At 43.3% G+C, this 19,188-nt stretch overlaps 1 protein-coding gene across 1 annotated transcript; it reads right to left on the bottom strand.

Moving 5' to 3' along the window:
• Positions 1–386: 386 nt before the first annotated feature.
• LOC115104675 (collagen alpha-1(XXVIII) chain-like) lies at positions 387–18,519 on the bottom strand. The gene is made up of 37 exons (XM_065009780.1): positions 18,310–18,519; positions 18,014–18,097; positions 17,780–17,913; positions 13,264–13,832; positions 12,532–12,552; positions 12,379–12,438; positions 12,154–12,207; positions 12,011–12,055; positions 11,843–11,869; positions 11,706–11,750; positions 11,566–11,610; positions 7,581–7,634; positions 6,954–7,022; positions 6,795–6,863; positions 6,518–6,586; positions 6,286–6,354; positions 6,070–6,138; positions 5,874–5,942; positions 5,669–5,737; positions 5,514–5,585; positions 5,328–5,396; positions 5,169–5,240; positions 5,015–5,083; positions 4,820–4,888; positions 4,644–4,712; positions 4,472–4,540; positions 4,268–4,336; positions 4,049–4,117; positions 3,866–3,934; positions 3,611–3,691; positions 3,491–3,526; positions 3,368–3,404; positions 3,060–3,280; positions 2,460–2,793; positions 2,051–2,235; positions 1,340–1,613; positions 387–1,211 (listed from the first exon to the last, which is right to left on the bottom strand). The coding sequence occupies exons 3-37, from the start codon at positions 17,904–17,906 to the stop codon at positions 1,039–1,041; spliced, it is 3,567 nt and encodes a 1,188-aa protein (XP_064865852.1). The 5' UTR covers positions 17,907–17,913; positions 18,014–18,097; positions 18,310–18,519; the 3' UTR covers positions 387–1,038.
• Between the last annotated feature and the right edge of the window lie 669 nt (positions 18,520–19,188).

A 19,188-nucleotide genomic window follows, 5' to 3' on the forward strand; every position in this document is an offset into this window, starting at 1 on the left:
TGTGTCACCAACTTGCACTGTTTTCCCACTCAAGAGTTTTCACTCAAGTTCGATACAAAGAAGACGTCATCTTGAATAGCTCATTTTGCTCTTCAGAAAAGTTGAAGGAGTTATTGCTATCTTGCTACTTAACCTGGTCAAGTATGTGTAATTACACAAACTTCGCTTTTAGTGTCAAACTTAAACTTTCAGCTGACGCAAGATCAACCACTCTCTGATCCTTCAATTATTCAAGTATCTCTTTTGGGACGGTTTACCTGCAAAGGTTAGAGGAGTGGGGGGTTGGTTACATTTGCCACCACAGACACGAATGCATTAAACAGTGTAATATTTCTTAAAATGTGAAAATATATATCTGGATGTTCAAATGAACAACATTCTCTTGGTTCATTTAATTAACTTTAATGAAGGTGTGCGGTATTATAAACTAGTATCCAGCAGTCAGTTTTCATGCAAATGAGTTACTTATAGAAAAGTTCATCAGAGATAAAGGTTAGTGTAAAGACCTTCTGCCACGTTTGCAACATTACTATTTAGTGTTCAACAGTGTTTCTGGAAACCAATACGGTTCGCACTGCCCTTATTGCTCCATCTTGAAGATGAATAAATGGAATGGTTCCCTCACTGTATACTTCTTTCAAAAGCCCTAAGTCTCATTCACTTACAGTTAAGCTCCCTCATTTCTTGGAGGTATGTTAAACCAAGGACACACATATATACAGAGTTATGTAAAATAGCTTATTTCCCCTGAGGGGATTAATTCGATTTAATTCAAGTTAAATTGAAATGGTGTCATGTTACCACCAACTGTTCCAAGACGAGAGAATATGAATCCAAAATAATTGTGATTGAACATTTGGTCCTAAAATGACCTAGTCCTCTCTTTGACAAGTTTTCCATCCCCATGTCAAAGTATTGGTGAAGAGATAAGGCACTGATATTGAAATCGACCGACCTTTGACACAAATATATCATCTGTCTCATCAATACAATCAAGTAGATTTGTAAGCATTCAAAACAAGTCAACAAACGTGTTTGTTAGACCTTCACACAGGTTTTTTTGCAGCTCTTCTCCGACTCAAACTGGTTCTGGTTTCCCTGACAACCTCCAAACCAGAACTGGGCACAGGCGTTAGCCGTAGTGTCATAGTACCACTTCACAACATAATTCCTGCAAGGCCCGGGGTCCAGAATCTGTCCACAGCTCTCATCTGGGAAAAGGGAAGAGAAATGGAGGATATTGATTTTACTTGTACTGTAGGAAATGGGGAAATATCAGTAAGGTGCTACACAGTAGTTTGAGCTCTGGAAAAGCGCTATATCCAATAAATCAAATGACCTGGTATTAAAGCATCCTGGGGCAGAGGTGGAGAGGTTGGGAGGAACCTGGGTAGCTTTACTACGGGAAGGGGCATCTGGGTGGGGGCCTGGGGGCCAGTCATGACCACACCGTGGGTGGGGTTCTTCACCTCTGACGGAAGAAGGAACTCTGGTAGGCGCTTGAAGGGTTCCCTGTCAAAGGATGGGACCCTGTAGGTCTCCGAGTTATCTCGGTCCCCGGTCTCGGGGCCCGTTGGGGTAAAGACTCTGTCTGACTCTCCTGGTGGACCTGGCTGTTTAAACCAGGGTAAAGAAATGGTTAAATGGATATATGTACTCTGTACATCTGCTATAGTATGTGATTGCACCTGCATAGGCTTGAACCTAAGTTATTGTCTATAATATGTGATTGCAATCAAAATCTTGACATACAGGTCCATGTATGAACGCATGCAAATGGGCATGTGCACGTACACACACTCAATTCATGGCTGATTTTAGCGGAAATACAATTTTGGGCCCAAGTTCAGACACTATCCTTATGTGGGGCCTTTTTAGCAATCTTTTGGTTATGGTGAGTTCTCCTAATTTTCTTCACAATATTATATTTTACAATGACATGATATATTGTACTGCAAAGCTTAGTGAGCTCAGTTAAACTCAGTAAATGTGCAGCCCTATTCTGATCATGACAGAACCATTATGTAAAGTGGAATGTTGTCATTCTCACCACCATCTGTGTTTTCTTGAAGTCTCCATTGAAAGTGGGTGTGTCGGTATCAGTCCTCTCTGGGGTTTCCCTGACAATCCCAGCTTGTCCAGGGGTTCCGGGGGAGTATCTGGAGCTGGGGATGGAGCTGAACTGGGCCCCACCATCACTCTCACAGATCCGACTCAGCAGCTTGCTCTCAAGGGCTGGATGATCCAAGACAAGACAGTACCCTGATATTATTGGGACTAGGCAATGAGACACAGCTATGTAAAACGTACAGATATTTAGGACTGGCTAGTTGGCTAGTTTTAACAGTATTTAGTTCTATATTAACTCTTCAGATATAACTGGCTTTACAAGATCTTCCTTTACAAGGAACATACACTTCAGTAAGGATGGATATCAGTGAAAGGTACTTCCTGCTTACCAGGAAGTGTCCTGAAGTCATCAATCAGGTACACGTGTTCCCTGTCTGGGTCAGAGGCCATGAGGTGGAGCTCTTTCTTAAACTCCTCGTACAGCGGATCACTCTGGTTCACCACCCCGATGACAAATGTCTCAATGTTACTACCATTGGCCTCTTTCACCGCCTCCTCCAGCCTCACAGTGTCCCTCTCGTCCGCCTGTCCATCTGTGATCACTATGGCCACTTTCCTCACCCCAGGCCTGGCTGCCTGGAACACCTGGTTGGCCTGATGGATGGCGCTGCCCGTAAAGGTGCCTTCACCCAGGTAGGTCATAGTGCGGACCGCCGCCTTCACCTGGTGGTGATAAATATTTATAAAATCTCTGATGTAGCCTGGTCCCAGATCTGTTTGTGAGGTCTTATGTGACAATGACCATAAGAGTTGGCAAGACAGCACAAACAGATCTGGGACCAGGCTACTGTATTAGAGAGTAAAACTTTTCATTTTGTACGCTTGAGAGAAAATCACCTTGCATTGAACAGTTATATCATATGAATTGAATATTATCATTACAGAGGCCTCAATAAAGTTTTGAGAAATGTAAAACTAAGAGTCTTGACCTGGTCCCGGCTGGCCTGCTGGTGCAGACTGACCACCACCATGTTGATGTGGCTGTAGAGGACCACCCCGACGTGAGTGGTGTCCCGGCTCACGGAGGCGCGGTCGACCAGAGCGTTCACAAAGTCCTTGACCACGTTGAAGTTGTCGGGGCCAACGCTCTCTGAGCTGTCAATCACAAAGACCATCTCCAGTGGGCTCTCACGGCACTTCACCCCACAACCTGGGGAAAGAGAACAATTCATTGAAAGTCTGCAAACAGCCATTACAGGTATGGTATTGTACCTGATGTGTGAATTACCACACTAACCACATATAGATCTGACCAGTTTGATGACCTCCTCTCTCTGTAAAAGATGGTAAAACACTTTAGTGCCTAGTCATTGTAATACTACAGTACGGAGGCACAGTGTACAAAACAGACTATACTTACTGTTAGGCCAAGTTCCCCTTTTTCTCCCAGTCTGCCCTGTAATTCAGGAGGTCACTCAATAACAAATATATACATCTGATAATGTCCATGCTTTTTCCAGATTTATAGTAAGACTAGTACCAAAGGTCCAGCAGCTCCTCTCTCTCCAGTCTCTCCCCTGTCCCCCTTTCTGCCTCGTTCACCCACGAACCCCCTGTCTCCCTGTAGGAACGGCAAAACTGCAAAACTTTTCTAGAACTTGGAAAGCATTAACACTTTGTCAAGTTCAAGACCATTTATGAGACTTGATTTGGTTCTGGGCCCCGAGATTATAGATTGGATAACATTATGTATTTATTAAGCTACATTTTATGTTGTTTGTGTGGAGGTTCTTACCTTATCCCCTTGAATACCCTGTCCTGGGGGTCCCCTGGGGCCCGTGATCCCCTGGAATCCTGACTCCCCCTATCAGACAAAATCAATTCAGCAATTTGACCTGTGGAAATACAACACTAGTATACTGTATGCCTGGCTGTACAATGACCTAACATTGCATACTAAATGGTCCTTTAACTGTACCTTTGGTCCTTGAATGCCCTCTCCAGGCAGTCCCTGGGGACCCGGTGCTCCAATCTGACCTGCTGACCCCTGCAGAGAGAATCATGTCATCTTGATGCTCCGCCAGTCATACGGTTCCTATCAATCTTTCTCAATCCTGTGTACTCCAATCACGATGGCTCATTTCTCCTCCTATACATTGATAAAATGATTATTATTGGTCTGAATAGGATTCATGACCTTGGGACCCATTAGCCCGACTCCAGGTGCTCCAGCTGGTCCTGTGGGGCCTGGAGTTCCCCGGTCTCCCTGAACAGAAAGATCCTCAGGTTAAATACTTATATATAGATCACAAAAACAAACATTAAGTTGCCCCTATAATTGGGTTAATGTTATTTTGTGGTCTAAATAGAGTTTATGCAATCATTATACCGGAAAACTCACCTTAGGACCAGGTAAACCTTTTCCTTCTGGTCCAGTCTCACCTGTCAGTCCTGGTATTCCAGGGGGGCCCTAATAAACATGACAGAACATCCATTCATACAGTATTCAAACTGAATAGTCAGCATAGATCAATGAATATGATCATAATACTAGAGAAAATGGGGATAGTTACTGGAGTTCCAGGGAGGCCTTCCCCTTCAAGCCCAGGTGGACCAATGGGCCCCGGTAGCCCTCTCTCACCCTAAAAAGTGAGAGTGGTTTCACACCAATGGTCTTATGTGGTTCATTGGACATCTGAGAAATACTTGCACTTCCCAAATCAAACTGAAAGAAGCTGAATCAAATGACCTTCGGTCCAGTGATTCCTATTCCTGGTTCACCAACATGTCCGGGTGGGCCTACCGCACCAGGGTCCCCCTGGAAACAAAACAACCCAACATAAAATAGAACACTGACATCATCCTTAAGATATGGTAACACTGTAATATCCTAATAAAGTGGTAACCAACAGTGTTGTCAATGTTCCTTCTCACCAGAACATACCTTGATACCGGGTAATCCCCGCCCAGGTGGTCCATTTGTACCTGCTCGTCCAGCACTTCCGGGTTCACCCTGAAACAGGAAACATTTTATAATAGCAGAACCAACCATGCTTTGGGTCAGTAGTGTTGAGCATGACTGTTGTGCATGTGCTTACCTTGGCCCCCATTGGCCCCACAGGCCCTACTGCCCCTAGCTGGCCCCTGGAGCCCCGCTCCCCTCGGTCCCCCTGAGAGAATAGTCACAGATTGATTTCAAACACTCTTCCATACATCCTTTGAAATAGTGAAAATGCTTTAAGACTGCTGATTTGTACCTTTTCTCCAGGGACACCTTTTCCGGGTGCCCCATCAGGTCCCCTGGGCCCTTGTAACCCAATGTCACCCTGATACCATGTGAAATAAATGCACAATACTGTAAACAATAAACACTGAGTTGACAGACTGGCATTAATGTACTGTCCTAGTGATAATGACATTGCATCACAGCACACTGTGCCCACCTTCTGTCCTATGTCTCCATCCTCTCCAGAGAGGCCCGGAATACCAGGCAACCCCTCCGATCCTGGGTCTCCCTAGAGGAGCATTTTCAAATCTCTATTAACACAGTTTTACTTGATCTGGTTTAAATACTGTCTTAGTGAACCATCAGACTTACTTTAGGTCCTGGCTCCCCGACTCCTCTCTCCCCTGGGATTCCAGGCTCACCTGAGAAGCCTTGGCTTCCCTGCAGAACAAACAGTATATGTGGCATCATATTTACTAAATTAATATACTGTACGTTTGCGTCTTGCGTTCAGATCCAATACTTTAGTTTTTGCCTGACATTAGACTCCCTTTGATCATGTGACATTCAACCTTACCTTTTGGCCCATAAGTCCCACACCTGGATTCCCTCTGGGGCCTGGAGGGCCAACTGGCCCTTGGCTCCCCTGGAAAGAAGGGGACATTAGAAGAAAAGGAATATGAGTATAAATATGTGTGAGTATACAGTATGTTTGAGAATAGACAAATTTACATTATACAAAAGGATCTGACTGCAGTTTAATCAGAATGTACCTTTTCTCCTTGAATTCCTGCCCCTGGCATTCCCACCGGTCCTTGTGATCCAAGCTGTCCAGGATTTCCCTGAGAAAAACATAAGACCTCTCGTCAAATGTCATTTCACTGAAGGAATATGGGATCATTCTCAATGGATCATTGATCATTTATCCTCATACGGAACAACATAAGACCTCAACATAGTAATGTCCAATAGTCTTAAACTTGCTTTACCTTATCACCTTTGACCCCAACACCAGTGAGACCACGCTCACCTCTGGGGCCCTCGTAGCCCCGATCCCCCTGAAAAATAGATACTTGAGTCCACATTTATATTTTTTTAAATGACATATTAATGGCCCATTGTACTTACACCAGACTTCATTCAGACTTAAGGATGTGCACAGTTATACCTAACAGTATACATGAAACAGGATAATGCTCGGACACTCAAATATTTGCCCACCTTTGGGCCAGGGAGCCCCTCCCCAACAGCTCCCTGGTTACCCTGTGCTCCAGCAAGTCCTGGGGGTCCCTGAAATAAACAAACAGTCTCATCATTTTTGACCCTCAAACAGTTTTCAAATTTTCTGTAAGTAAATGGCAACATTTAGTTTTGTTTTTAGATTACCATTGTCAAATCTGATCATATGAATCAGAGGTAGAAGGATAGGGTCATGTATAACGTTCCCATAGCGATCACTGTTTAGGTATCCAAAGCTGGCATCTACAGTAATACTTACTGGCTGTCCTGGCTCTCCAATTCCAATGGGACCAAGGGTTCCTGGTCTTCCCTGAATTCCTTTGGCCCCCTGAGAACAATGACACATTTCAACATTTATGTTATTTACATAAACTGTAAATGTATAGCATAATCTCTGTTATGGTTATTATTAGGTTACCTTTGGACCTGGGAACCCAATGCCAATGTCACCTGCTGGTCCAGATGCACCGGTGGGTCCTTGGTCCCCCTGTGTTAGAGGTGTACGATCACAGTGTGAATTTGTCAAAACGCCTACTACTTGAAACCAACACCACCAACAAGTTAGTCATAAAACACTTCTATTCCAAGTTCATACTGTAAGAGAAAACCCTTCCCCAGTGCTTCTCCACAGAGGAACTCTATCCATTCCAACAGAAGTCTACGAGGATGGGAAAAAAAGACAAAGGATCTTCATGGGATTCAATAACGCATCTGTCACTTGTTCCTGCTATACTTTGTTCTTGATTACATCAGAACTTTAATTTTAAAAATCTAAATAGCTAAATGGCTATAAATTACTTGATTCCAAGGCCTTCCTTGTTTGAGAGGTCTGGTCAATGTGTGTGAGAAAGTGAAGGATCAGTATTTAAATAGACATGGACAGAAAGATCAACTCAGCTCTCATGGCTTCTCTGGCCAAGCAACACACTTTGACAATAGAGATGCTGTGTGAAAATGTGTTTGCATGTAAGTAGCACCCATGAATGTAATTGGCTGATTTCCTAGCACCCCATGAATGTCATTGGCTGAGAATCAGCGTGCCTACTTTAGGTCCTGTTTGGCCCTCCGGACCCTGGTCCCCGGGTGGTCCGTTAACACCCTGTGGAAGAAACCCCCAAAAATAAAAAAATTACCTTCATGAATATTTTTTTTTTCACCTTTATTTAACCAGGTAGGCTAGTTGAGAACAAGTTCTCATTTGCAACTGCGACCTGGCCAAGATAAAGCATAGCAGTGTGAGCAGACAACACAGAGTTACACATGGAGTAAACAATTAAGTCAATAACACAATAGGAAGAAAAAAAAGGGGAGTCTATATACATTGTGTGCAAAAGGCATGAGGTAGGCGAATAATTACAATTTTGCAGATTAACACTGGAGTGATAAATGATCAGATGGTCATGTACAGGTAGAGATATTGGTGTGCAAAAGAGCAGAAAAGTAAATAAATAAAAACATTATGGGGATGAGGTAGGTAAAAATGGGTGGGCTATTTGCCGATAGACTATGTACAGCTGCAGCGATCGGTTAGCTGCTCAGATAGCAGATGTCACAGGCAGCAGAGAACTGGAATGAAGTTGGTGAGGGAGATAAAAGTCTCCAACTTCAGCAAATGAGGTGTTTTTTGATCAGTGAGATACACCTGCTGGAGCGCGTGCTCCGGAGTCACAGGAACAGCAGAGAACTGTAGAATGGAGAAAGGATCGGTAGGCTAGTCAGTGGTGGGTTTACTTTAGTGACAAAAGTTTGATAAACTGCATCCAGTTTGCTGAGTAGAGTGTTGGAAGCAATTTTGAGTGACAAGGAGGCTAGTCAGTTTTTTGTTTGCGTGAGTGAATAGAAAGCCGACTCTTGATTTGATTTTCGATTGGAGATGTTTGATATGAGTCTGGAAGGAGAGTTTACAGTCTAGCCAGACACCTAGGTACTTATAGATGTCCACATATTCAAGGTTGGAACCATCCAGGGTGGTGATGCTGGTCAGGCGTGCGGGTGCAGGCAGCGAACGGTTGAAAAGCATGCATTTGGTTTTACTAGCGTTTAAGAGCAGTTGGAGGCCACGGAAGGAGTGTTGTATGGCATTGAAGCTCGTTTGGAGGTTAGATAGCACAGTGTCCAAGGACGGGCCGGAAGTATATAGAATGGTGTCGTCTGCGTAGAGGTGGATCAGGGAATCGCCCGCAGCAAGAGCAACATCCTTGATATATACAGAAAAAAGAGTCGGCCCGAGGATTGAACCCTGTGGCACCCCCATAGAGACTTCCAGAGGACCGGACAGCATGCCCTCCGATTTGACACACTGAACTCTGTCTGCAAAGTAATTGGTGAACCAGGCAATGCAGTCATCCGAAAAACCGAGGCTGCTGAGTCTGCCGATAAGAATATGGTGATTGACCGAGTCGAAAGCCTTGGCAAGGTCGATGAAGACTGCTGCACAGTACTGTCTTTTATCGATGGCGGTTATGATATCGTTTAGTACCTTGAGCGTGGCTGAGGTGCACCCGTGACCGGCTCGGAAACCAGATTGCACAGCGGAGAAGGTACGGTGGGATTCGAGATGGTCAGTGACCTGTTTGTTGACTTGGCTTTCGAAGACCTTAGATAGGCAGGGCAGGATGGATATAGGTCTGTAACAGTTTGGGTCCAGGGTGTCTCCCCCTTTGAAGAGGGGGATGACTGCTGCAGCTTTCCAGTCCTTGGGGATCTCAGACGATATGAAAGAGGGGTTGAACAGGCTGGTAACAGGGGTTGCGACAATGGCGGCGGATAGTTTCAGAAATAGAGGGTCCAGATTGTCAAGCCCAGCTGATTTGTACAGGTCCAGGTTTTGCAGCTCTTTCAGAACATCTGCTATCTGGATTTGGGTAAAGGAGAACCTGGAGAGGCTTGGGCGAGTAGCTGCGGGAGGGGGGCGGAGCTGTTGGCCGAGGTTGGAGTAGCCAGGCGGAAGGCATGGCCAGCCGTTGAGAAATGCTTGTTGAAGTTTTCGATAATCATGGATTTATCGGTGGTGACCGTGTTACCTAGCCTCAGTGCTGGGAGGAGGTGCTCTTGTTCTCCATGGACTTCACAGTGTCCCAGAACTTTTTGGAGTTGGAGCTACAGGATGCAAACTTCTGCCTGAAGAAGCTGGCCTTAGCTTTCCTGACTGACTGTGTGTATTGGTTCCTGACTTCCCTGAACAGTTGCATATCGCGGGGACTGTTCGATGCTATTGCAGTCCGCCACAGGATGTTTTTGTGCTGGTCGAGGGCAGTCAGGTCTGGAGTGAACCAAGGGCTATATCTGTTCTTAGTTCTGCCTTTTCTGAACGGAGCATGCTTATCTAAAATGGTGAGGAAGTTACTTTTAAAGAATGACCAGGCATCCTCAACTGACGGGATGAGGTCAATGTCCTTCCAGGATACCCGGGCCAGGTCGATTATAAAGGCCTGCTCACAGAAGTGTTTTAGGGAGCGTTTGACAGTGATGAGGGGTGGTCGTTTGACTGCGGCTCCGTAGCGGATACAGGCAATGAGGCAGTGATCGCTGAGATCCTGGTTGAAGACAGCGGAGGTGTATTTGGAGGGCCAGTTGGTCAGGATGACATCTATGAGGGTGCCCTTGTTCACAGATTTAGGGTTGTACCTGGTGGGTTCCTTGATGATTTGTGTGAGATTGAGGGCATCTATCTTAGATTGTAGGACTGCCGGGGTGTTAAGCATATCCCAGTTTAGGACACCTAACAGAACAAACTCTGAAGCTAGATGGGGGGCAATCAATTCACAAATGGTGTCCAGGGCACAGCTGGGTGCTGAGGGGGGTCGGTAGCAGGCGGCAACAGTGAGAGACTTATTTCTGGAGAGAGTAATTTTCAAGATTAGTAGTTCGAACTGTTTGGGTATGGACCTGGAAAGTATGACATTACTTTGCAGGCTATCTCTGCAGTAGACTGCAACTCCTCCCCATTTGGCAGTTCTATCTTGACGGAAGATGTTATAGTTGGGTATGGAAATCTCCAAATTTTTGGTGGCCTTCCTGAGCCAGGATTCAGACACGGCAAGGACATCAGGGTTAGCAGAGTGTGCTAAAGCAGTGAGTAAAACAAACTTAGGGAGGAGGCTTCTGATGTTGACATGCATGAAACCAAGGCTTTTTCGATCACAGAAGTCAACATATGAGGGTGCCTGGGGACATGCAGGGCCTGGGTTTACACGATGAAGTTGATTCATATAATGCACTGGTTCCATTGCAGTATCCTAACAGGTCCATGTGAAATGGTTTTGAAATGGCGTGTACAACAGCCTTTTTTCTCACTGTACAGTATGTAGCTATTGTTAGTATAGAATTGATAGCCCAGAAAATCTAACTCATCCCTGATATCTGCCAAATCTATATTGTGAGGAGTATTTTACATTGTACCAGTTAGTAGTCAATTCTTACAGTTGAACTAATGCAATACAAATGCACAGAACTATACAGATCAGAGCAGTAGTTTTGTTCCATTCTCAGGGCCTGCTGTCAAAACAACACAATTACTGATACCATGCCAGACGAGGGGCTGATAGTGAGGAGGAACAGTGCCACTGTACTGGCAACCCTGTCCTAGCAGCTAATCCTACGACACAAAGTCTGCTCCTGGAAAAGAATAATATCCTGCAAGCCTGGATTCACTGCTTTAGATACTCACATTAGCATCGGGATTAGGCGTAATCCAAAATTCACATTCCATAAGTGCATGGGTGGGAAAACGACAAAACTCAACTTCCATGATCCATGTTTGAGAATGAAAGGGAATAAGGGATGTCTCTGACTGACTTAGATGCAGTCTGTTCTCAATGTCTGTAATCACCCTGTCATCAAACAACATCTTAGTAAAAAAAGTACTCAGCCCTTGCTCTAAAGTGCATCATTCATTGAGAATCAATTAACCTATTTCAGATGAACATACTGTATCATATGCAATCATGATTAAAACAAGGTCCTAAAAAGGTAGTGAAATATACCTGTTCATATACTGAAGGAGTAAAAACAACAATGATACATTGTACCTGGTCTCCTCTGGGTCCCCGTGGGCCAGGAGGTCCTCCAGGGCCCTGTAATATGACATCATGCTTCAGTTGGCACACATACTGTAGAATAGATCACAATGTTGATTGAACCAAAATGGCACATTAATCATTGTACTTACTTCATCTCCTTTTTCCCCATGGGTGCCACAGTCTCCTATCTCCCCCTGAAATACAGCACAAGTTCAACCAATCATTGGCAAAACACTTTTAAGCAAGACAGTTGTATTCTGAAATGTCTTGAAAGCAGATGTCCCACCTTGTCACCTTTATAACCAGGACTGCCCTGTGAAGTAAGAACAACCGTGTTCAACACCCAGTGCTGAAGGTATCTCAGTCAACTATGGGAATATGGCGGTTAGATGGAAGTTAATTAGAATAGAATGCCTCAGAAAATAATTACAGAATAAAGAAATACATTGTATACCTCAAGACCGTCACTTCCTGGTCGGCCACTGACTCCAGGTTCTCCCTTGTAGAATTGAGACAGTGTTATATGTGAGATCAGGATTGTATGTAGATCACTGAGGTCATTCAAATAGTGAAAATCTCTATCGTTTTACGACTTACCCTTGATCCTTTTGGACCAGATGGTCCTTCATATCCTGGATCTCCTTTTTTACCCTTGACGAAACACAATACGTTAGTATATGGAGTCACTGTTGAATGAGAGTATTTGGTATTTCTTATAATGCTTTTATTTTGTTTTGTGTGATGTGTCAGTCATACTGGGTTACTGCATAATCCTCACTGTAGACCTAACATGTTCTGTTGAAAAACGTCTAGTGTACTCACTGGGTTTCCAGGAGGGCCTCTCTCCCCTCTTTCACACAAACACACTTTAACCTGTGGACACTGATACAATGAAAAAAAAATACAAAATCAATCTTATCACTCCACCTGCTACTTCCAGTGCCAATGTAGTGTTTATTGTTTTGAAGTACTTACCACCTCAAGCGCTATTGCACCCTGGATGGAAACAAATACAAGATTGTGTGAGATTTTTACCTAGAAACAATTCCAACAGTACCACTATTGACTGAACATTGTATTGTACCTGAGCAAGCCTTGCTGTACATGAACAATGGTACAGATGGTCAAGACATTGTTCTAAGGAAGAATAAAACAACAGAGGGGACAGGCGATAGAAGGCTAGGTCACTTCCTGTTGGTTTTGCTTAATAAAGCTGTTCTCTTTTTAACCTCTGCTAATGACGAATATGAATTAGAAAAACAATGATGGATTTTTGGAAAATGTATAATTCATGCTATTGTCTGTCCATAGACAGGTCTTGACCTCATTTAGACTATAGACAAATCTCTGTGTTTATGGAAAATGCATATTAGGGGAAGAATTCCCCACACAGGAACAATTCTGCCGTTGAGGTTTGAGCCCCCGTTTAGGACACAGACATGATAACAAGACAAGTTTATCTGAGGAGCTCAGAACTGTTGGACAGGGATGTTGTGTGCCAACTAACTTAGTTTCCCTCACTTTGTACCCTCACAAAACCTCTGGAAAAAGCTGTGAAGTTCTTATACTCATATAGAAAAGACAGTGTGGAGATACTATCATACCCATTTCACACTACAAACTAATGATTCCAAACCATACCGTGCTGGCGTGGTTCAGCATACCAATCATCTTCAACTTGGGTGACTTTGATGACAGAACACTCACCAACTCTTTCAGTAACTTCTCCTCTAGCTGGGGGTCAGTGAGACTGTGGACGAACTGCTGGGCCGGTGTGCTGGCGATAGCCCGGAGTTTGGCACTGTTCTGGCTCTGGCGGGCCAGGTCCGACAACCCTACAGCAAAGAGCTTCACGCCACTAGCCTTAGCATCTGCCGCTGCTCCGATCACATCAGGGTTCCTCGGATGATCGGCACCGTCGGTCATGAGCACCTCCACCCTGACACTGTCCTCCTTGGTCTCCTGGGTAAAGAGCTGCGTGGCGTTGGTGATGGCATAGGTGGAGTAGGTGCCATGGCCTATGTAGGCCATGGAGCTGACTCTGCTGTGGAACACATCCAGGTCCTGCCAGGCAGTGAAGCTGTGCTCTATAGACACGGAGCTGCTGTACTGCAGAGCAGCCATCCGCAGCTTCAGGGTCCATCCAGACACCTGGAGCATGGTGAGACGAGTGCTGAAATGCAGAACAAAGGACTTCTGCTTCTCGAACAGGAAGGTCTTGGCACTCTCCGAACTGTCCAGAATGAAGGCCACCTCCATGGAACATGTTGTCATGTCTGGGAGAGGGATACATACATGTGTTTCACATGGAGATCGATTGGATAAACTTCAGGCCAATGTCAAACGCAAATGAGCATCTATACTGAACAAAAATATAAACGCAACATGCAACAATTTCAAATATTTTTGCTGAGTTACAGTTCATAAGGAAATCAGTCAATTAAAATGAATAAATTAGGCCCTAATCTATGGATTTCACACAGTGATGTAAAGTACTTAAGTAAAAATACTTTAAAGTACTACTTAAGTAGTTTTTTGGGGTATCTGTACTTTACTATTTATATTTTTGACTACTTTTACTTAACTACATTCCTAAAGAAAATAATGTACTTTTTACTCCATACATTTTCTCTGACACCCAAAAGTATTACATTTTGAATGCTTAGCAGGACGGGTGAAATTGTCCAATTCACGCACTTATCAAGAAAACACATGGTCATCCCTTCTGCCTCTGATCTGGCGGACTCACTAAATACAAATGCATCTTTTGTAAATAATGTCTGAGTCTTGGAGTGTGCCCCTGGCTATCAATACATTTTTAAAACAAGAAAAAAAAAGCTGCCTGCTTTGCGTAATAGAAGGAATTTGAAATGATTTATACTTTTACTTTTGATACTTAAGTATATATTAGCAATTACATTTACTTTTGATACTTAAGAATATTTAGAACTCAAGTAGTATTTTACTGGGTGACTTTTACTTCTACTTGAGTAACTTTCTATCCTTTAGTATAGTAACTTTTCTGTAAGGTATCTATACTTTTACAAGTATGACAATTGGGTACTTTTTCACCACTGATTTCACATGACTGGGCAGGGGCGCAGTCATGGGTGGGCCTGGGGGGGGCATAGGCCCACCCACTTGGGAGCCAGGCCCAGCCAATTAGAATTAGTGTTTCCGTACAAAAGGCTTTATTGCAGCACAAGGTGCACCTGTGTAATAATCATGCTGTTTAATCAGCTTCTTGATATGCCACACCTGTCAGGTGGAGGGATTTTCTTGGCAAAGGAGAAATTCTTACTAAAAGGGATGTAAACAAATTTGTGCACAAGCTTTGAAAGAAATAAGCCTTTTGTGCATATGGAACATGTCTGGGATATTTTATCTCACCTCATGATACGATCAGCCACCTCCAACATAGTTTTAGAAATTTGGCAGTACATTCATTTTTTTGGCAGCCTCACAACCGCAGACAACGTGTATGGCGTTGTGTGGGCAAGCTGTTTGCTGATGTCAACATTGTAAACAGAGTGCCCCATGGGTGATGATGGGGTTATGGTATGGGCAGGCATAAGCTACGGACAATGAACACAAATAATTTTATTGATGGCAATTTGAATGCACAGAGACACCGTGACGAGATCCTGAGGACCATTGTCGTGCTATTCATCCGCCGCCATCACCTCATATTTCAGCATGATAATACATGGCCCTATGTTGCAAGGATCTGTACACAATTCCTGGAAGGTGAAAATGTCCCAGTTCTTCCATGGCCTGCATACTCACCAGACATGTCACCCATTGAGCATGTTTGGGATGCTCTGGATTGACATGTACAATAGCGTGTTCCAGTTCCCACCAATATCCAACAACTTCGTACAGACATTGAAGAGACAACATTCCACAGGCCACAATCAACATCCTGATCAGCTCTATGTGAAATAAATGTTTCGAGCTGCATGAGGCAAATGGTGGTCACACCAGATACTGACTGGTTTTCCGATCCACGCCCCCTACTTTTTTTTAAAACATTTTTTTTAGGTATATGTGACCAACAGATGCATATCTGTATTCCCAGTCATGTGCAATCCATAGGTTAGGGCCTAATAATGTTTTTTCAATTGACTGATTTCCTTATCTTTGAAATTGTTGTATGTTGTGTTTATATTTTTGTTCAGTGCATTCGGAAAGAATTCAGACCCCTTGAACTTTTTTTGCGTTTTTGTTACGTCACAGCCTTAATATAAAATGGATTTTAAAAAGATATGTTTTCATCAATCTACACAAAATACCCCATAATGACAAAGCAAAAACAGAAAAACCTTATTTACATAGGTATTCAGGCCCTTTGCTATGAGAATCGAAATTGAGCTCAGGTGCATCCTGTTACCATTGATCATCCTTGAGATGTTTCTTCAAGTTGATTGGAGTCCACCTGTAGTAAATTCAAATGATTGGACTTGATTTGGATAGGCACACACCTGTCTATTTAAGGTCCCACAGTTGACAGTGCATGTCAGAGCAAAAACCAAGCTATGAGGTCGAAGGAATTGTCCATAGCGCTCCGAGACAGGATTGTGTCGAGGCACAGATCTGGGGAAGGGTACCTAAACATTTCTGCAGCATTGAAGGTCCCCAAGAACACAGTGGCCACCATGACTCTTAAATGGAACAAGTTTGGAACCACCAAGACTCTTCCTAGAGTTGGCGCCCAGTCAAACTGAGCAATCGGGGGAGAAGGGCCTTGGTCAGGGAGGTGACCAAGAACCCGATGGTCACTCTGACAGAGCTCCAGAGTTCATCTGTGGAGATGGGAGAACCTCCCAGAAGGACAACCATCTCTGCAGCATTCCACCAATCAGACCTTTATGGTAGAGTGGCCAAATGGAAGCCACTCCTCAGTAAAAGGCACATGACATGCCACTTGGAGTTTGTCAAAAGGCACCTAAAGACTCAGACCATGAGAAGCAAGATTATCTGGTTTAATGAAACCAAGGTTGAACCTTTTGGCCTGAATGCTAAGCGTCACGTCTGGAGGAAACCTGGCACCATCCCTACAGTGAAGCATAGTGGTGGTAGCATCATGCTGTGGGGATGTTTTTCAGCGGCAGGGACTGAAAGACTACTCCGGATCGAGGGAAAGATGAACAGAGCGAAGTACAGAGAGATCCTTGATGAAAACCTGCTCCAGATCGCTCAGGACCTGACTGGGGCGAAGGTTCACCTTCCAACAGGACAACGACCATAAGCACACAGCCAAAACAATGCAGGAGTGGCTTCGGGACAAGTCTCTGAAAGTCCTTGAGTGGCCCTGCCAGAGCCCGGACTTGAACCCGATTGAACATATCTGGAGAAACCTGAAAATAGCTGTGCAGCAATGCTCCACATCCAACCTGACAGAGCTTAAAGAGGATCTGCAGAGAAGAATGGGAGAAACTCCCGAAATACAGGTGTGCCAAGCTTGTAGGGTCAGACCCAAGAAGACTCAAGGCTGTAATCGTTGCCAAAGGTGCTTCAACATAGTACTGAGTAAAGGGTCTGAATAATTATGTAAATGTAATATTTCCGTTAAAAAAAATATATACATTTGCAAAAAAATCTAAAAACCTGTTTTTGCTTTATCATTATTGGGTATTGTGTGTAGATTGATTAGGGGAAAAAATAACATTTTTTTTAGAATAATGCTGTAACAAACAACATTTGGAAAAAGTTAAAGGGTCTGAAAACTTTCCGCATGCACTGTACATCTACTTAGAATAAATCACGGTTACAATGACTTAGACATCAATAAATTACAATGTTCCTGTTGGCTGAGAAAGTTATTTGACTTCTCCAGCAGATTGTGAACCCTTTTTTTAATTTTTTTTTTTACAAAAGACAGAAACACCTTAAAGAGCAACTGAACTTAATAAGCAACTTTTCCTTTTGAAAACGGCCTGTGTGGCATCGATATGAGAAACATGTATTCAAGTGTAAATAGGATAATTTTCGACATAAAGTCAGTCCAAAACTAAGATTTGCGAGATAATTTGGAAAAACACGGTATGTCACGGAACGAAGCTTAACTGTTATTTCAGTCGCATATCCTAATGAGAATTGAAACCGAGGCTAAATCAGGAAGTTCAGTCCCCCTTTAACATGTAATGTAGCCATATAGATAAACAATAATAATGGATAAGCCACAGTGACTGACCATCCTCACTAACATGTGGACTTAATTTACCATTTCCTCCATCTCTGAGGACACTGTATTTTCCTTTTCTTCTTCTCTGACCTATAGCCTCGTGAAGAAGTGCCAACAGTAGAAGGAACAGAGCCACTCCTTTCCCCATGTTGTTCTTTCTCAACATTTACACCCTATGCATAAAGGAAAAAAAAGTCGTATTCAAGTGTGACATCATTCTATATGGCAGGTGTGGATGCGATCTCCTCAATCACGATCATTGTTGATTCTCACCCCAATTGTTGGTGCACAGAATCAATGTGGCCATCTGCAGAGTCACTGTATCAACTATGGGCTGAAGCTGTACTTTATGAATTCCTGTAATGTTGTCAAATATTTATACAGGGCACTAAAAAACGAAATATTCAACTAAAACAACATGCCACATAATTTATGCTAATTTGTTGTGCCTAGAAAACAAAGTCAGTGTAATCTATTTTTCATCTTTTACATTCCACAAGACAAAATAATTGGCCAACTACTCAAAAAGTTGTCATTTGATTTGAAAATGTGGATTTTTATCATCTTACCTTAGTTATCATTTAAATACAGCCGCCGGTTTAGGTATAATCATCTGGAGTGGTTTAGGAAGCAGCATCTCGTCCTGATCACCAGTTAGGACTAGTGCACGACGTGAAGTGCGATGTCGCATAGGGATGGACAGCGCTCGGTTCCTCTGCAAGAATGTGTAGATTATTGTGAGCTACATACATGTCACTATGTATTCTCTTCACGTATCTTTATGAAATTTCAGTTTTACAAACTCACAGATACTGAATAAATTGTAGTCACCCATAGGACGTGTATGTGACCAATACAATTTGATTTACTAGCGCGCGTAATATTATCGCTCTGGGCAGTACACATGACTGTCATGCATTCCTTATAACGTATTATGCTTCATTAAGCATTATAGAGGTGTAAAAAGCTGAGGATAAAAAGTTAAAACACGTTGTGGTTTCTTTAAACATTTCTCTTTCCCCACAGGCTACGTTTGAATCCCGTTATTTGCTATTTAGAACTGTTTGTAACCTTTCTGCATGGTGATTATATGGATGTTGTACATAAAAGTCCCAACTGATACATGTTATGACGATTTTCCTCTTCTCCACTTACACGCTAACTTGAAAAACAGGCATTATGTTTTTTTTTCAATAGATAGAGACAGAACACAAGCTCCCCCGCATGTTCAAGAATCATTTAACGCCCACGTGTAATGATACTTAATTTGATTTACAGTAGGATAAGACCAACCTGCCAGTACTATGGTAAACTTGGGCTAACTTATGTCCCAACTTGTGTTCTGCATGTTCGATAAAACAAACGTATAATTTAGTGAAAAATAAGAGGGGTCAATTTGTTTCTCTTTCTCCAACTTTTCCGCGGACCCCCGGGGGTCTGGGGACTCC

The sequence above is a fragment of the Oncorhynchus nerka genome, linkage group LG3 (genome assembly GCF_034236695.1).
Source record: "Oncorhynchus nerka isolate Pitt River linkage group LG3, Oner_Uvic_2.0, whole genome shotgun sequence".
NCBI classification, from domain to species: Eukaryota; Metazoa; Chordata; class Actinopteri; order Salmoniformes; family Salmonidae; genus Oncorhynchus; species Oncorhynchus nerka.

Bases quoted from the DNA above. Each gene is read 5' to 3' on its own strand.
- LOC115104675 (XM_065009780.1), bottom strand. From the start codon at position 17,906: ATGTTGAGAAAGAACAACATGGGGAAAGGAGTGGCTCTGTTCCTTCTA. The intron at 4,337-4,471 runs GTGAGTTTTCCG...CTTTCTGTTCAG, and splicing joins AAGGTTTACCTGGTCCTAAG to GGAGACCGGGGAACTCCAGG. The intron at 2,236-2,459 runs GTAAGCAGGAAG...TGGATCATCCAG, and splicing joins TGACTTCAGGACACTTCCTG to CCCTTGAGAGCAAGCTGCTG.